Genomic DNA, 16,958 nt, shown 5'->3' with positions numbered 1-16,958 from the left:
CGTATCGTGACTTTGAGGGCTTCTATTTCTGTGGTGGGATCCTTTTTGTCATCATAAGGATCAGGGGGATGGTATGTGAAAAAGTACAGGGAAAGAAGAGTTACAAACAGAACGACATCCCTTTGTACGACCGAGGCCTGCTACAGACTTGAGAAGTTTTGGAACAGGCTTAGGCGATGGGAAGGAAGGATGACAGATGCCCTCACACCAGGGTGATGGTTTGGGAAATGTTTCAACCACATCTTCAATGTTACTATCAGAATTATTGTCCTCAGAGAAAGCTATACTCTCTGGTCTCAAAATGCCACATTTTGCATCTACTATAGTGAAAACAGGAGAGAGTACATGAGAACATGTGTCATTTCAAATCAAGGAATAACACCAGGAGGACAGTCTTCAAATAACTTACTGTTTCTCTTGGATTGCTGAGAAGCCTTCATTAGCTTTGTTAACTTTGGTTTCAGGACATGCTGGAAAAGAAAATAAGAGCTTGAAGAATATAACAAGTATCAACCTGAAAAAAAGAATTATAACATCCCCCATTCCTCTATGATCTAACACAAAGAGTACAGGCTCTGGAGTCATTCAGATGTGGATTCAAATCCCATTTCTGCCACTGACTGACCTGCTCATGGGGAAAGGATTATGACAGATGACATCAGAAGCCCCAGATGCTCCTCTCTTTACCCCTAATTGACTGCAATACAAATACTAGGACACCCACTAGATTACTTTCTCTACCAAAATGTTCTAGAGTAATAATTTATCCCCGGTAGTTTAGAGCACTATTGAAAAACTAAGACATGTAAATTAATTGCTATATTTTGAAATTTGCTTCCATGATTAATATATACATGGATTATCACTTGGGAAGGGAAATATGAAAGTTTAGGTTTTAGCAGAACCTTATTTAGATGGGCTAGAACTGCAAACAGGATAAGCTACTTCTGTTCTGTTTGTCAAACAGCTAGAGGCCAATGAAACAGGGAAAAAAATCAGCTCCTTCTAAGAAACAGGGAAAAAAACAAGGGTAAAGCAGTAGGGCAAGCATCATGAAGAAAGCCACAAACACTCTAAACAGAAAGCCATAAGCAAACATGTTCACAATAGAGGCAGAGAGAGATGGACTGAAAGAACAGACCCTGAAGAAATGTGTTCTGCAAGGAAAAATTAGGTTAACAGTAAATATTAAAAAGAAAAAAAATTTTAAAAAGTAGAGGAGGAAGAAGGAAAAAGTGAGACATTCCTAGTCAAGAACAAACTTTACAGAAAAAAAAAAATAAGTATAATAAGGTATATGGAGAAACACACATATTTAGAATTTATATACAATAGATCAGTAATATATCAGTATTCTTAAGGATATACTATGAGCAAAGCCTCTGTTTCATATAATTTTATTCATATATTTTCATGCATCTACACTGTTTTTCAAATTTTATGAAAATATCAACATCAGTTCAGTTCAGTTGCTCAGTTGTGTGTGACTCTTTGCAATCCCATGGTCTGAAGTATGCCAGGCTTTCCTGTCCATCAGCAACTCCTGAAGGTTTTACAAATGCATGTCCATTGAGTTGGTGATGCCATCCAACCATCTCATCCTCTGTTGTCCCCATCTCCTCCCGCCTTCAAACTTTCCCAGAATCGGTATTTTCCAATGAGTCGGTTCTTCACACAAGATGGCCAAAGTATTGGAGCTTCAGCTTCCACATCAGTCCTTGCAAGAATATTCAGGACTGATTTCCTTTAGGATGGACTGGTTGGATCTCCTTGCAGAAAGAAAGAAAAGGAAGATGAAGTAGTCTTGAGCTCAGGGCAGTACAGCTCCAATAACTAACTAGATTTAGCTTGGCATATGAAAACTCTCTCGAGCTTGCAAATCCTAGCTCTATAACCAACTGCACTTTGTTTCCGCAGGATTTGCTTCTCTTCAGTTCACAGTCTTCCTCTACACAACTGGGATCTTACTGCCTGATTTCACAAGAGGATTAAGAGGATTTAATAAGATAATATACCCAGCAAATGCTTGCCGAAACAGTCAAAGAATGAAATAATTTGTTCTTGAACTTTATTGCTGGAACTACTTTCCAAGTAAAACCCGATGTGCGCTTTTTCATACGTTTAACATTCAGGTGTTGCATGAAACTGTTATTAATTCTGGTGATCAGCTGTTCTCTGTGGTTTGTAATACAGAGAATCTCAGCTCTGAAATAATGTGTACCTAAATTTATTTATAACACATGCATTCACTACATTAGAGAACATAACGATCCCCCATCATTGCAGCTAATCACACCAAGAGCTAATCACAATCAAGACCTGGCCTGGACCACTACTCTTCCTTCTCTACCTGCTCAGACTCTGAACCAGCAGATCTTTCTGACAATGAGGTTTAATCTCCATGTCCCTCTCCAGTTCACTTGAAGACACATCCCTACTCTTACAGTGGACACTGGCAACCTCTAGACAGGGCTTATCTCTCTCAATTCCGTATCTCAAAAAAAGTATCTCAAATACTTGAGATTTAGGGATTTCTGCTGAAATGGGTTCCTTATGGGGCAGATTCTGAAAACATTTAAGGTAGAGGCGGATAGGAATCCATTGGAAGATTTTCATTATTCCAGGAAACAGATCCCATGAGGGGCCAAGCATAATTAGGGAATCTCAGGCAAGCTGGCACCCACTACTCTGGGAAGGATGACAGGGAACCTGTGACCTAAGAAAAGGTGCCCCCACAGGACAGAAAGCTGCCTTGAGGTTCAAGTCTAGATACAAAGGAGAAAGGGAAGTCCGCTCAATCCCTGCAGGAGCACTTGACCCTCTCTGACAGCCTAAAATGGTCCCCCCTGACATCTGCTAGCAGAAAACATAAATAAGAGCCTCAAGGGCACCTCATCGTGAAGATCTAGGCCTACACATGGGCTCCACATAAGGTCTCTGACTGAGGGGGGAAGCTAGGCGGCCCAGCTGCCCGAACTGGGTGCTGGTGCTTTGCAACAGTGACTGAGCGACAAGCATATGTATGACCACAAAGGAGCTCTCACTCTGAAGTCTACGTGTGCATCACCTTAAAGTTCCAGAGCAAAGGTCAATCGTGAGCCCACTACAGGATGAGTTTTTTTTTCCTTTTAAAATGATTTTATTAAAGGTCTTTATAGAGCCACATCCAGACTCCAGATCCAGCTGCCAAGCAGACCCTGTCAAGACCAGCTGTAGCAGCAGTGCTGCAGCAGTAGAATCAATGCAAGCAACAGAATGGTGAGAAGGAACTATTTTCTCCCCTCAAATGACTTGTGGAAGAGGACTGTCTCATTGATCTTAGGGAATCTACGGGGTTCTTGGAAAATTCAAGCGGAAGCGTATAGAGAGGCAAGTCCTCAAGGGAAAACACAGGATTTGCTGCTGAACTAAATATTTCAAAACCCAAGGAACTAGTTAGAAATATCACAAGTGTGACAGTGTTCATACCCCATACTGAGAGGTCACACTTGGAATGAAATGGCTAATGTCAACCTTTCTAAGGATCAAGGTCTACATGTCCTGAGATAAAGCACTCCGAGCCCACAGCCAAGAGTCACTAATTGGCCTTTGCTTGGCTTTCAGCTCTTGAGGGGGAACATCTCAGCACCTTTCTCCAAACTGCCTACACCAAACTGGAACTCTCACTGGTCACGTAGCAAGTAACAGTTAAAATTATTTTTGGCTGCAGTTTAGTGAGAACTGGCATTTTAATGTGAACACTTACATATTAAAACCACTAATAACAGCATATTCTTCTGCAGTCCATCCAAAAACATCTTGAGAAAAGATGTCAACACCTTGCTGCAGAAGAAGTCTGACAACATTTGCTGATTCATACTTGACAGCAAGCATGAGGGCTGTTCTAAAACAACAGAGAGATGACTTCAGCCTCAGGAAGTTGAGTTAACTTACTTACACAGTTAATTTGATATGCTTTACCAAGTGAACGCCTTGCCCTTTCATGAAGAATGGACCATTTACAGGCTCAAGTGTTCATCTTTGTAAATTACCTCCAAGGCTAAAATGAAGGGACAGAAAAGAAGCCTCCTGTCCCACTGGGATGCCAGGCAGCAGCACTTACTATTTCATAAGTCCCTGATGGGGACTTCCCTGGTGGGCCAGGGGGTAAGACACCAGGCTCCCAATGCAGAGGGCCCAGGTTCCATCCCTGGTCATGGAACTGGATCCCATAGGCTGCAACTAAGAGTTCCCACAACTAGGACCCCACGCAGCCAAATAAATAAATGTTTTTTAAAAATAATAATAAAGTCCTTGATGGACAAGAAATCATGCTGAGGTCACTTATCTGAGGCAGGTGACTATTTAAGGGATGAATTCCCCATTTCCTCCTTAGTCTGATACATTCAGCTTCAAAGTCAGCTAGAGGTTGACTAGGAAAGGCTACTTGCACGATTCATTCAAAAATATTGATAATAATGGGAATGTAAATAGTCATGGTGGCAGTTCATGATGTGGACAAGCATGTGCTAGGCACTGAAAATGAAATACTATATATAAAATCTTTCTTACACATAGGCACCTTTGAAAGATGCATTACTATTTGCCTTTCATATTAGGAAACTTATTTGCTAATGATAAATAACCCTAATTGGTAGGAAACCTAGGAATTGAACCTAGTTTGAATCTAAAGCCCATCATTTTCATCTGTATTGTCCACCTCTGACTTGTCTTTGTTAAAGCTTTTATCCAATCAAAGCTATCTTTCTTCCTTCTACCTGCATTAAAAATGAAAATATCAAAATGTACTAAAATGAGAAAGGATAAAACCTGATGAGTCCACAGGATCTGGTGACCGTGAGTCATAATCACCTTTTTGTGGCTGTTGTTATTTAGTCGCTATGTTATATCTGACTCTTTTGAAACCTAATAACATCAGCATTCTTTAAACAAAGTAATTTAAAGCCAAGAGTTATCCAAAAGACAAAATCAAGTCTTTTAGGTTTACTATGCATCTTTTAAAAATACATACATATAAAGTAGAGGTTAAAGAATTCTTTTAAAAGAATTAAGAAACTCAATACTGTCATGAGGTAAACTAAAAAGCAGACTCCATATTTCATTAAACCAATAAAACTAATTTCAACTCCCTCAGCGATTACAAGATCAACCAAACAGGTTGCATATGAGATCAGTCAATATTATAAAGGAATATGAATCCTGCTATACATTCTTGCTATATATTGTTCCTGATTCCCAGTCAGAATAACTGACTTTCTACCTAAGTGATGATGTGTTGATCACAAATGAATCCTCTTATTCATTTAATCTTGATATTTTCATGATCCTAGAACAGCACTAAGGGTTTTTAAAAGAAAAAGAACAACGGTACCTTTTCATCTTATCAACCGATGTATATTTGCTTCTTTCTTCACTAAAACCTCCACCATTTGCCCTCTTCTTTCATGTATAGCAAGTAACAGTGGTGTCAGATCATCCTGTAAAACAGGGAAAACCCTTTCTAATGTACATAGTTAACCTATTTCTAAATTGAAATTAAAATCATGTAATAGATTCTCCGAACTTAAAAATAAAAACCAGAAAGTAAATGAAAGAGGCCCCCTCCTCCTCATCACCCTGTGCACCTTCTTTCTCTTTAATCTGCTCCTCCTCTGGGCCTTCCCTGGTGGTCCAGTGGCTAAGTGTTAAGCTCCCAATGCAGGGGGTGTGGGTATCATTTAGCTACTGTATCAATTGCATATTTTAGGGACAATGCTGAGGCAGAAATATATAATACTATCTGTAGCATGCATAACCTACCCAAGGATGACCATGAGTAAACTCAAAAGGTTTACAGACATTCCAGTGGGAATATTATTCTCTACATGAACATGCAAAGAAAGAAACATTTTCTTTTTTTTCAAAAAATCAACTGTGGGAACCCTGTTTTACTGCTTTCTCAGAAAAGTCTCCTGGAATTTAATCTTACTCATTCTCTCTTCCTTGCTTGCTCTTTCCACTGCCCTGCCTTAAGTTAGACGTTCGGGCTGAGAGGTCAGCATTCGCTAGATGCTAACTGCATGCAGAATGAGCGCCCTCCCCACCTTATCTTCAAAGACCCTTCTTGATGACTCTCATGTCATTACCTCCAGACCGCCAGGAAGAAGCTTCCAAAATCCCAGGGTTCTGGTGTCTGTCTTGCTTTACTGCTCTAGTTAAAGATTGCAACATAAAATTACCAATAAATACATGCTCAACATTTTCTCGGGGAGTTGCTCTTCCACCACATCTCCCTGAGCTGTCTCTTATAATCTTGTGTGTTTGTGAGAGTTACTCAGTGCAAAACCGCCACAATCAACTTAAAAAGTCTAATTTAAAAACTCAATCCCATTCTTAAGATATTTTTTAAAACATGAAATCAACAATAGATTAATTAGATTGTCTTAAAAGCTTCAAATATTTATCAAAATATACTATCAATCAAAAATTGGAAATTCAAATGCTTATGGATGGAAAGTTGATGACCTGAGTAAGTGATAAAGTCAGATGAGACCGGTAACCCCAAAAACACATGTCCCACACAGAAGGGGTGGCCTCTGCATGCAGACCAAACAGTAGGATGGGCTCAAGGGCGTCCAGATTTGGTTCTTGGAGAAGCCTGAACTTCTGCATGAGCCTCCTAAATTTGAAATGTTGACTCAATGTGTGGACGTAACTAAACATATCCAAAGGCCATGTTTGGTTTATGGCCTTCTTTTGGCTTTATGTTTGCTGTTTCCAAACAGGTGGGTATAAAGCAAATATTTGTATGTGAAACCTTTCCTTTCTTTAGTATCATATGTTTCACAAAAAAAGTGGGTCCCCATATGTAATAAATATGGCTATTAAGACTCATAATTCAAGTAAACATAAATTATTTTAAAAAGACTCATAATTTACAGTCAAGAATGTTTCCACTGCCTGTTGAAACTACAATCTATCTCTAGAATTCTTCTAGATTGTTAATCAAATGGATAATGAGTTTCCAAGCCTGCTGGAAATAAATGCTTAAAACAATTCCCCTCTGTACTATTACTAACTTCACGGGTTTTAAAGCTCTCATCTGCTTATGCCAGGGATCAGCAATTCTAACAGACAAACTCCAAGAGTCTGTCCTGCAGCTGACACTAGAAAAGGCTCATGAGTTACTATTACTGCAGTCAGGAAAACCCTGTTAGTAACAAACATCTATTGACCTAATGACCTGGATGGTAAGAGAAGGTGCAAAATCCTTAAAGGGTCAGACTCTACAAAGTGACTTCGCCATGAGGAAATCACTAAAGACTCTCAGAGTGTCACTGAATGAAGAGTGGTTGGAAGGAAAAGGAAAGCCCATAGATATTGCCAAAGATACTCCTTTTAATATCTCAAACACAGGGGCAGAGAAAAAGTCTGGCTAATGTTGTTGGAAAGGAGGGAGCTGATGGAAGTAGCTAGCATTGATCAAACTCCAGCACTTCAGGAGACTACTTTCTTTTATGAAGGGTGTCATTTAGAAATTACATGTGATATTTTACATGTTTCAATGTCATTCTCCCAAATCTTCCCACCCTCTCCCTCTCCCACAGAGTCCATAAGACTGTTCTATACATCAGTGTCTCTTTTGCTGTCTCGTACACCGGGTTATTGTTACCATCTTCCTAAATTCCATATATATGCGTTAGTATACTGTATTTATGTTTTTCCTTCTGGCTTACTTCACTCTGTATAATAGGCTCCAGTTTCATCCACCTCATTAGAACTGATTCAAATGTATTCTTTTTAATGGCTGAGTAATACTCTATTGTGTATATGTACCACAGCTTTCTTATCCATTCATCTGCTGATGGACATCTAGGTTGCTTCCATGTCCTGGCTATTATAAACAGTGCTGCAATGAACATTGGGGGATGCTTGGGGCTAGTGCACTGGGACGACCAAGAGGGATGGTATGGGGAGGGAGGAGGGAGGAGGGTTCAGGATGGGGAACACATGTATACCTGTGGCGGATTCATTTTGATATTTGGCAAAACTAATACAATTATGTGAAGTTTAAAAATAAAATAAAATTAAAAAAAAAAAAAAGAAAGAAATTACATGTGTTCACTCCATAGTTATTCATCAAGGATTGGATAAGAATCTCAAGGGAATAGTTCTAAATGCACACGTCCAAGCGTTCCTCGATTTACTCAGTGACAATCTTCAGGGAACAGCCTAGGCTTGTAAATTTTTTTTAATAGTTAGTAGTACTAGTTTAGTTGCTGAGTCGTGTCCGACTCTTGAGACCTCATGGACTGTAGCCCACCAGGCTAAATCCGCCAGGCTCCTCTGTCCATGGGATTTTCCAGGCAAGAATACTGGAGTGGATTGCCAATTTTTTTAATATGTTTTCCCAAATAATTGTGGTTCACTGCTGGGCATACACATCGAGGAAACCAGAATTGAAAGAGACACGTGTACCCCAATGTTCATCGCAGCACTGTTTATAACAGCCAGGACATGGAAGCAACCTAGACATCCATCAACAGATGAACAGATAAGAAAGCTGTGGTACATATACACAATGGAATATTACTCAGGCATTAAAAAGAATACATTCGAATCAGTTCTAATTGGGTGGGTGAAACTGGAGCCTATTATACACAGTGAGGTAAGCCAGAAAGAAAAACACCAATACAGTATACTAATGCATATATATGGAATTTAGAAAGATGGTAATGATAACCCTGTATGCGAGACAGCAAAAGAGACACAGATGTATAGAACAGTCTTTTGGACTCTGTGGGAGAGGGAGAGGGTGGGATGATTTGGGAGAATGGCATTGAAACATGTATAATATCATATATGAAACAAATCGCCAATCCAGGTTCGATGCATGATACAGCATGCTTGGGGCTGGTGCACTGGGATGACCCAGAGGGACGGTACAGGGAGGGAGGTGGGAGGGGGGTTCAGGATGGGGAGCATGTGTACACCTGTGGCAGATTCATGTTGATGTATGGCAAAACCAATACAATATTGTAAAGTAATTAGCCTCCAATTAAAATAAATATAAATTAAAAAAAGAAAGAATCTCAAGGGAATAGTTCTAAACGCACACGTCCAAGCATTCCTCGATTTACTCAGTCAAAATCTTCAGGGAACAGTCTAGGCTTGTAAATTTTTTCAATACGTTTTCCCAAATAATTGTGGTTCACCAGCAGAATATAGCTGGGACTTAATGCAGCAACCACTCCAGTCTCATCTCTTACTCACACAGCCAATTCCTTCTCTTACATGAAGGTTTGAATAAAAAAGAAAAGTGTAAGAGGCAAGAGTCATCAAAACTGCAATTTTTAAAAATTTCCTGGGTAAACAGTGGTAGAATAGGGACTAGAAAACCCAAAAGGCAACCTGATCTCATTATTTATAAACCCCTTACTTCCTTCCCATCAAGACATTCTAGATGGGAGAGCAGAGTCTAGACTCTTATCTAAGTGGATGGTTCTGCCAGAATAGGATAATATATCAGTTAATTATTTGTTCTTCTCTCTTAATTCCCATTTAATCGCCACCTGTTCACTGCCAGTCTGTTTTGCTGAGTCTTCTTAAAACTGGCACCTAGGCAAGTTTATAATTCACTCACACTTTTTCAAAATAACAACTATTATTCCTGAAAACTGAAAAGCACCTCACAGAAATATATACACTGAAGGGAGTGAAAAGCACAAACAAAAATCTTGGGACTTCCGTGGTGGTTCCGTGGCTGGGTCTCAGTGCTTCCAGTAAAGAGGGCCTGGGTTTGACCCCTGGTCAGGAAACTAGATCCTACATGCTGAAACCAAGCCCAGCACAGCCAAATAAATAAATGTTAAAATAAATAAATCCTCTTCTTGGTATTTCCCAACTGCCAAAATTCCAGCTCGATTTGCACTTTTCACCTGCTTGCTCCATTTCTTTCCTTTTACCCTCTTAAGACTTGGGCAGTGAGAGAGAAACCATGTTTATAGAAACCATTTTTAATACAATGGGAATTTGTCAACAGCAGCAAGATTTCTCTTATGTTGTAAAATGCTTTCGTTATGTTTGAATTTTAAGACAAAGTCTACTGAGGCAAATTTTGCTTTACTGTGTTATTTTAGAGTGATTACAAAAAAAAAAAAAACAAAACTTAAGTTGGGGAAATTATTTGGAAAATGTTTTACCTTTAACAAGTGCAGTGTTATCATGAATACCGGCCATAAACACATAAAGGAATGCTTTACTCTCTAATGCTTGAGAAATATCATGATTTAAAGTGAAATCATAGACAATTTGGTTTCTTCAAAATACTTTCACTCAGGGAAGGCTGGAGCTTCCAAACACGGAAAACTGAGGCCATCTGTGAGAGTGGAGGGAGTTCCTGGCGGGGCTGCAGAGGCTGGACTTCACATGCTTCCTGAAGAAAGAGCAGGAGGGGCAGCTCCCCATGCACAGCTGCCACCCTGCCGAGCAGCTCCCCAGGGCTGACCGTGGGAGACCCCGAGGGGTACCTGGTGAACCAAGCACAAGAGAATGCCCTTGCTGGGTGTCAAACATGACCTGACCCGCCTGGCTGGATCTCAGAACCCGGGGTCCTGGAGGGCTCAGGGCTCCACGCCTGCCTCCCAGGCCCACTTGCACTCACCCAGGCCTCCCTGCTGGGCACTGGTTCTCCTTCCTCCTCTGCCCACCCCTAGGGGCTCACATTCCCTGATCCCCTGTAAACAGCCAGTGCCCACATCACTTCACTCCCCACAGGCCTTCATTTCCTGTGGGCTCGGAGCCTACCACCCACTCCCACGCACCTTCTAATGGGAAAGCCTTCCTTCTAGGGTAGAAGGGTGGGTGGCAGACAGAGCTCTGCCTTTTCTGGGGGTGCCGACTTTTTTCATCCTCGCCCCTTGACTCAGGTTTGGAACTGTTTCCACGATAACAGGGCCTCATGGACACTATTCAGTTTCCCTATTTACATACTGTTGTAAATAAAACACATGTATATTAAAAAAATGATTCACAAATATTTGGTAAATAAAGTTAGGTGACCGATACCTTGTTCCTGGCTTCTATATAGGCGTCATAGGAAAGCAGCTTTGCTGCGAGTGATACATTCTGGCAAAAGACAGCGTAGTGGACAGCGGTGTTGCCACAGACGTCCATGACATTTGGGTCAGCACCATGCTCCAGCAGAAGAGTCGCACACTCCTCCTCTTGGCATTCTACGGCCTGTTAGTGTTGTGGCAAGAAACAAGAGTGTGAATTCTAGGAATTCAAAGTAAACAGTCCACAAGCTTCACCAGTTTGCTATATTTCAATGAGATAAATTCACTTTTAGTCTCAGGAAATCACACCCACTCATGTGGACATGGTTCGCTGCCCCATACCTTCATCAGCGCTGTCCTCTTTTCATTGTCACAGAGGCTAAGTAGGCATTTTCTCTCCAGGAGGAGAGTTACCACGGCCATTGGCACAGGCCAAGTGGAGCTCAGTCCTACAAAAGCAAGAGCAGTTTTTAGGAAACCCTAGTGTTACTGTTTCAAAGCAGACAATCGTTCCTGTGATTGAAAACATTCAATAGCATGCTATTCCTATCACTCTAAAACAAATATTTCAGTAAGAACAGTCTATATTTGCTTTAGCTCTTCATACCACAGTAATGAAAGAACCATCTACTTGAATAGAACGAGCATGACCTTGAGATTCAGCTCAACTTGGGTTTGTATTTGACGTTCACTCTGTCACTCATTAGCCATTGCTCAGCCTCTCTGTGCCTCAATTTCCTCATCAACAGAATGGAGAGGGAGTAGTAGTTATCTCACAGGGCAGCACTGTGATGCTTACATGAGAGCCATGCAAAGGGTGCAGAACCATTCCTGGCACAGACAACAGCTCAGTAACTGTTAGGTCATATTATCATATTTATTGCTAGTACTACTAGTTTACAAGGACAACATCTCAATGAAGTCAAAGGATATGACACCTCCTTTGCAGATATATTTTGAGGATTACAGACAGCATTGTACTTCGATGATTCTAATATCCTCATTTTCTCACATTTTAACACCTCTGACATTGGAATGAAATTTATAATTCACAATGTCTGTACAACTATAATTAGTAGCATTTTTGTTTGTTCCTTGCTTATTTTTCCTGTTGGTCTAATTATCATAAGGTCTTTTTGCTTAAGGTTGCTGTTTTGAAAGCACTGATGATGCATATTATATATTATTATATATTACAGGTACACAACATAGTGATTCTCAATTGTTATAGATTATACTCTATTTAAAGTTATTATAAAATATTGCCTATATTCCTTATGGTGTACATATATCCTGGTAGCTTGCAGGATTTTAGTTACCCCACCAAGAATCGAACCCTGGGCCCACAGCAGTGAGTCTTAACCACTGGACCGCCAAGCAACTCCCAAGAGTCCCTTGACTTATGAAAGGGCTGAAAGTTGTCAGAAGATATCAATCCTCAAAAAAATTCTAAAAAATAATTGAAAGTGACAAATTATTTTTAATCTCTGCTACATCCCTATTAGTGTCAAAAAGACCAGCCCTGTCTGCTAATCTGACTTGTCTATAGGCAGCTTGATCGACAGAGAGTTTTAATTTTTTGTGTGTTGTTAAAATGTTAATTCAACCTCCAGATTTCCTTCTTTTGTTTTTTGGGGGGTTTTTTGTGCTGAAATCCCGGAAACTCCATTATTTCAAAAAAAGAATTTTGAAATAATTCTTAGCGAGGTCTTTGGGGTGGGAGGGAGGCTCACCAGGAAGGGGATATATGTATACTTAGAACTGAATTATGATTGTATACAGCAGAAAACAACACAACATCGTAAAGCAATTATTCTCCAATTAAAAAAAATTAAGATTAAGAAACAATAGAAATAGAAAAAAAAGAAGGTCTCTGTCAGCAGAAAAAAACTGTGTAAATAGGAATTTGAGTTTTCTTCTGGTACTTTTCTCACTGTGCATATTTAAAATGTTTGATCCACACTCCATCTGAAACTTTTTGGTGAGATAAAAATCTAGTTACTTTTCTCTTTTATCAGGTTATTTCTCCATCATCTACACACAATTTATCTTTTCTAACAGAAAATGTCACCAGTTTCAAGTTCTAAAGCTTTACATACATTTGGGTGTTTGGGCATTTTCTATTCTGTTCCATTCATTTGTCTATCCCCCTTTCAGTTGTTAGTAATGAAGACATTGTGGGCACTTACAGCACATTTTGATATCAAGAAGGGCAAGTCTTAGTCTACCATGTAAAATTTTAATTTCATCACAATTAAAGGCAGCATAGATAACCCAAAATTTAAAATCACAATACATTGATTTGGTTTAAGTATAGAAAGACCATACATCCTAAGAAAATGTCTTCCTATTCAAGGACACAGCCAGCTTCCTACTTCAAAGCTGTCTTCTAAGGTCCTTCAGCAAAGAACATATATACCTAACTGTACACTGATATAAAACGGATATTGAATTGGAGCTGAAGAATTTTTAATCTAGAAGTTAACCTGTCATGGGAATTATTTTGCTCACTAGGCAGTTTTCTGTAATATATAACCTTACAGAATAAAAATGTGTACATGAAAAATAAGACGCTGACAACATCAGAAATCTGTCCACTGCCATGATCCACAACAGGCGATCCATGAAGAAGTGTTTTCATAAATCACATGAGAAAAAATGTGAGAGCCAGGAGGTTCCAGAAGATTTCTTGAAGGCTACAGAACTTGAGAGCTCTTACTCATGAGTACATCATGCTAACCCATGCAAAGAAAAAGGAGGAAGAAGACAGAAAAAACAGATGCTATTCATATTTCATTTCATTTCTGTGACTACTGACATTCAGTTAAATGACTTCAAAACGATCAGCAAAGTGCCCCATGAGGGGAATTACAAGTGGGTCTGAAATCAGCTAAGGCTTTTTGCTGCCTATAAAGTCTTTGGGGTGCTGGATCCCAGGAAGGTGTCCAAGAGCCTTGGAGGGGAAACTCACAGGAGGGACTCCTACCAGGCCCTTCCACCCCGCTTACCTGTTCATCTTGTCCCTGTCGTTCAGGCCACTCTTTCCGAGCAACAGAACCTGCAGCACTTTGGCTACGTTGCCTATACTGGCAGCTTTGTGGATCTTTCCAAGGTCCTCGTTTCGGATGCAGTTCCCGGGCTGGAAGTTGATTCTATGACTGCTCTCTCTCACCGGGTTGATGGAGGAGCCAAAGGGTGAAATGCCCTTCTTACTCCTGAAGCCAAAAATCTTCTTTGTCACAGAGCCTACAAGCTCCAACCACACCTCACCTCCCGCTCAGCTCTTCAGAGTCTCCTAAACCCAACACAAGCACTACAGGTAAACCAGAGCAGTTTACAGCTCTGCCGTTTACAGCAGTTTACAGTTTACAGCAGTTTACAGTTTACAGCTCTGCCGTTTACAGCAGTTTACAGTTTACAGCAGTTTACAGTTTACAGCTCTGCCGTTTACAGCAGTTTACAGTTTACAGCAGTTTACAGTTTACAGCTCTGCCGTTTACAGCAGTTTACAGTTTACAGCAGTTTACAGTTTACAGCTCTGCCGTTTACAGCAGTTTACAGTTTATGGCAGTTTACAGCAGCTGCCACCACCTCCCAGCTGGGAAGCTCAACGGTTTAGAATCTTTCATCCCAGAATGATCGTTGCTAAGCAACACCTCAAAACACACTGCCCATGCGCACAGGGGCTTGGTGGGCCAGCCTGACAGGTGTGCATGTGCAAGAACTGTAAGTTCATTTTCTGAAAGAAACAAACAATATCAATAAACCCTTACCTAAACTAAGAAGGAAAAACGGGAAACTGAAATAAACACAGAAGTCAAAGCGGCATTAAAACTATATAACTGTCAAAATAACTATACTACCCAAAGCAATTTACAGATTCAATGTTGCTGCTGCTGCTGCTGCTATGTCACTTCAGTCATGTCTGACTCTGTGCGACCCCATAGATGGCAGCCCACCAGGCTCCCCCTTCCCTGGGACTCTCCAGGCAAGAACACTGGAGTGGGTAGCCATTTCCTTCTCCAATGCATGAAAGTGAAAAGTGAAACTGAAGTCGCTCAGTCATGTCCAACCCTCAGCGACCCCATGGACTGCAGCCTTCCAGGCTTCTCTGTCCATGGGATTTTCCAGGCAAGAGTACTGCAGTAGGGTGCTACTGCCTTCTCCGCAGATTCAGTGCATTTTCTATCAAATTGCCAATGGCATTTTTCACAGAACTAGAACAAAACTTTTACAGTGTGTATGGAAACAGAAGACCCCAAATAGCCAAAGCAATCTTGAGAAAGAAAAGCAAGAGCTGACAGAATCAGGTACCCCAACCTCAGCCTACTCTGCAAGTTTCAGTAATCAAAACACTGGACCTAGCACAAAAACAGAAATATACTGAATGATTAATGGAACAAGAGAGAAAGTTCAGAGAGAAACCTACGCACCTATGGTCAATTAATCTAGGATAAAGGAGGCAAGACTGTACAAAGGAGCAAAGCACCCTCTTCAATAAGTGGTGCTGAGAAAACTCAACAGCTACAGGTATAAGAAGGAAATTAGAACACTCCCTAACATCATACACAAAAATAAACTCGAAATGGACTAAAGACCTAAATATAAGGGCAGGCCCTAAAAAACTCTTAGAGGAGAATATAGGCACAACACTCTCTGACGTAAATTAAGGCAGTATCTTTTTTCATCCACCTCTTAGAATAATGACTATTAAAAACGGAAATAAGCAAATGGGATCTAATTAAACTCAAAAGCTTTGGCACAGCGCAGGAAATCATAAACAAGACAGACAACAGCCCACATAATGGGCAACACTATTTGCAAATGATGCAACTGACAAGGGAGTAATCTCCAACATATTCAAACAGCTCAAAGAGCTCAATATCAAAAAACAAACAACCTGATCACAAAATGCGTATAGGCTCTAAATATACATTTCTGTAAGGAACACCCACAGACGACCAAAACGCACATGAAAGGATGCTCAGGAAGGATGCTCTGCATCACTAATTATTAGAGAAATGCAGAAATACTACAATGAGGTATCGTTTCACGCCAATCAGAATAGCCACCATCAAAAAATCGACAAACAATAAATGCTGGAAAGAGTGTGGAGAAAAGGGAACTCTCCTACACTGCGTATGGAATGCAACTAGGACATGGAAGCAACCTAGATGCCCATCAGCAGATGAATGGATAAGAAAGCTGTGGTACATATACACAATGGAGTATTACTCAACCATTAAAAAGAATACATTTGAATCAGTTCTAATGAGGTGGATGAAACTGGAGCCTATTATACAGAGTGAAGTAAGCCAGAAAGAAAAACACCAATACAGTATACTAACGCATATATATGGAATTTAGAAAGATGGTAACAATAACCCTGTGTACGAGACAGCAAAAGAGACACTGATGTACAGAACAGTCTTTTGGACTCTGTGGGAGAGGGAGAGGGTGGGAAGATTTGGGAGAATGGCATTGAAACATGTAAAATATCATGTATGAAACGAGTTGCCAGGCCAGGTACGATGCACAATACTGGATGCTTGGGGCTAGCGCATTGGGACAACCCAGAGGGATGGTATGGGGAGGGAGGAGGGAGGAGGGTTCCGGATGGGGAACACATGTATACCTGTGGCGGATTCATTTTGATATTTGGCAAAACTAATACAATTTTGTAAAGTTTAAAAATAAAATAAAATTGCAGTTGGAAAAAAAAAATAAATAAATGCATTTTAAGACAAAAAAAAAAAAAAAAAAAAGGAATGCAACTAGATACACCCACTGTGGAGAGCTCTATGAGGTTTCTTTAAAAACTAACTATAAACTTGCCATATGATTCAGCAATCCCAGTCCTGGGCATGTATCTGGGGAAAACCATAATTCAAATAGGTACATGCACCCCAATGTTCACTGCAG

The 16,958-nt window shown here is 40.3% G+C and overlaps 1 protein-coding gene across 10 annotated transcripts in view; it reads right to left on the bottom strand.

Moving 5' to 3' along the window:
- Nucleotides 1–1,381: 1,381 nt before the first annotated feature.
- Nucleotides 1,382–16,958, bottom strand: part of LOC109567899 (putative ankyrin repeat domain-containing protein 19) — a 55,387-nt gene continuing 39,810 nt past the window's right edge. The window contains exons 10-18 of one of the 10 annotated variants that reach the window (XR_011570310.1): nucleotides 14,045–14,775; nucleotides 11,379–11,485; nucleotides 11,047–11,220; nucleotides 10,803–10,970; nucleotides 10,182–10,508; nucleotides 6,126–6,190; nucleotides 5,372–5,477; nucleotides 3,746–3,883; nucleotides 1,382–1,769 (exon numbers count right to left, since the gene is read on the bottom strand). Coding sequence is in view for 8 of the 10 variants with exons in the window: in XM_070801966.1 (XP_070658067.1) it covers nucleotides 10,404–10,508; nucleotides 11,047–11,220; nucleotides 11,379–11,459 (360 nt within the window). In the remaining 2 variants the exon portion in view is untranslated. The remainder of the gene's footprint in view (nucleotides 1,770–3,745; nucleotides 3,884–5,371; nucleotides 5,478–6,125; nucleotides 6,191–10,181; nucleotides 10,509–10,802; nucleotides 10,971–11,046; nucleotides 11,221–11,378; nucleotides 11,486–14,044; nucleotides 14,776–16,958) is intronic. The other 9 variants (XM_070801966.1, XM_070801972.1, XM_070801973.1 and 6 more) reach the window with 9 other exon arrangements.

Source organism: Bos indicus, chromosome 13 (genome assembly GCF_029378745.1).
Source record: "Bos indicus isolate NIAB-ARS_2022 breed Sahiwal x Tharparkar chromosome 13, NIAB-ARS_B.indTharparkar_mat_pri_1.0, whole genome shotgun sequence".
NCBI classification, from domain to species: Eukaryota; Metazoa; Chordata; class Mammalia; order Artiodactyla; family Bovidae; genus Bos; species Bos indicus.
This window is presented reverse-complemented; position numbering and strand designations above follow the sequence as displayed.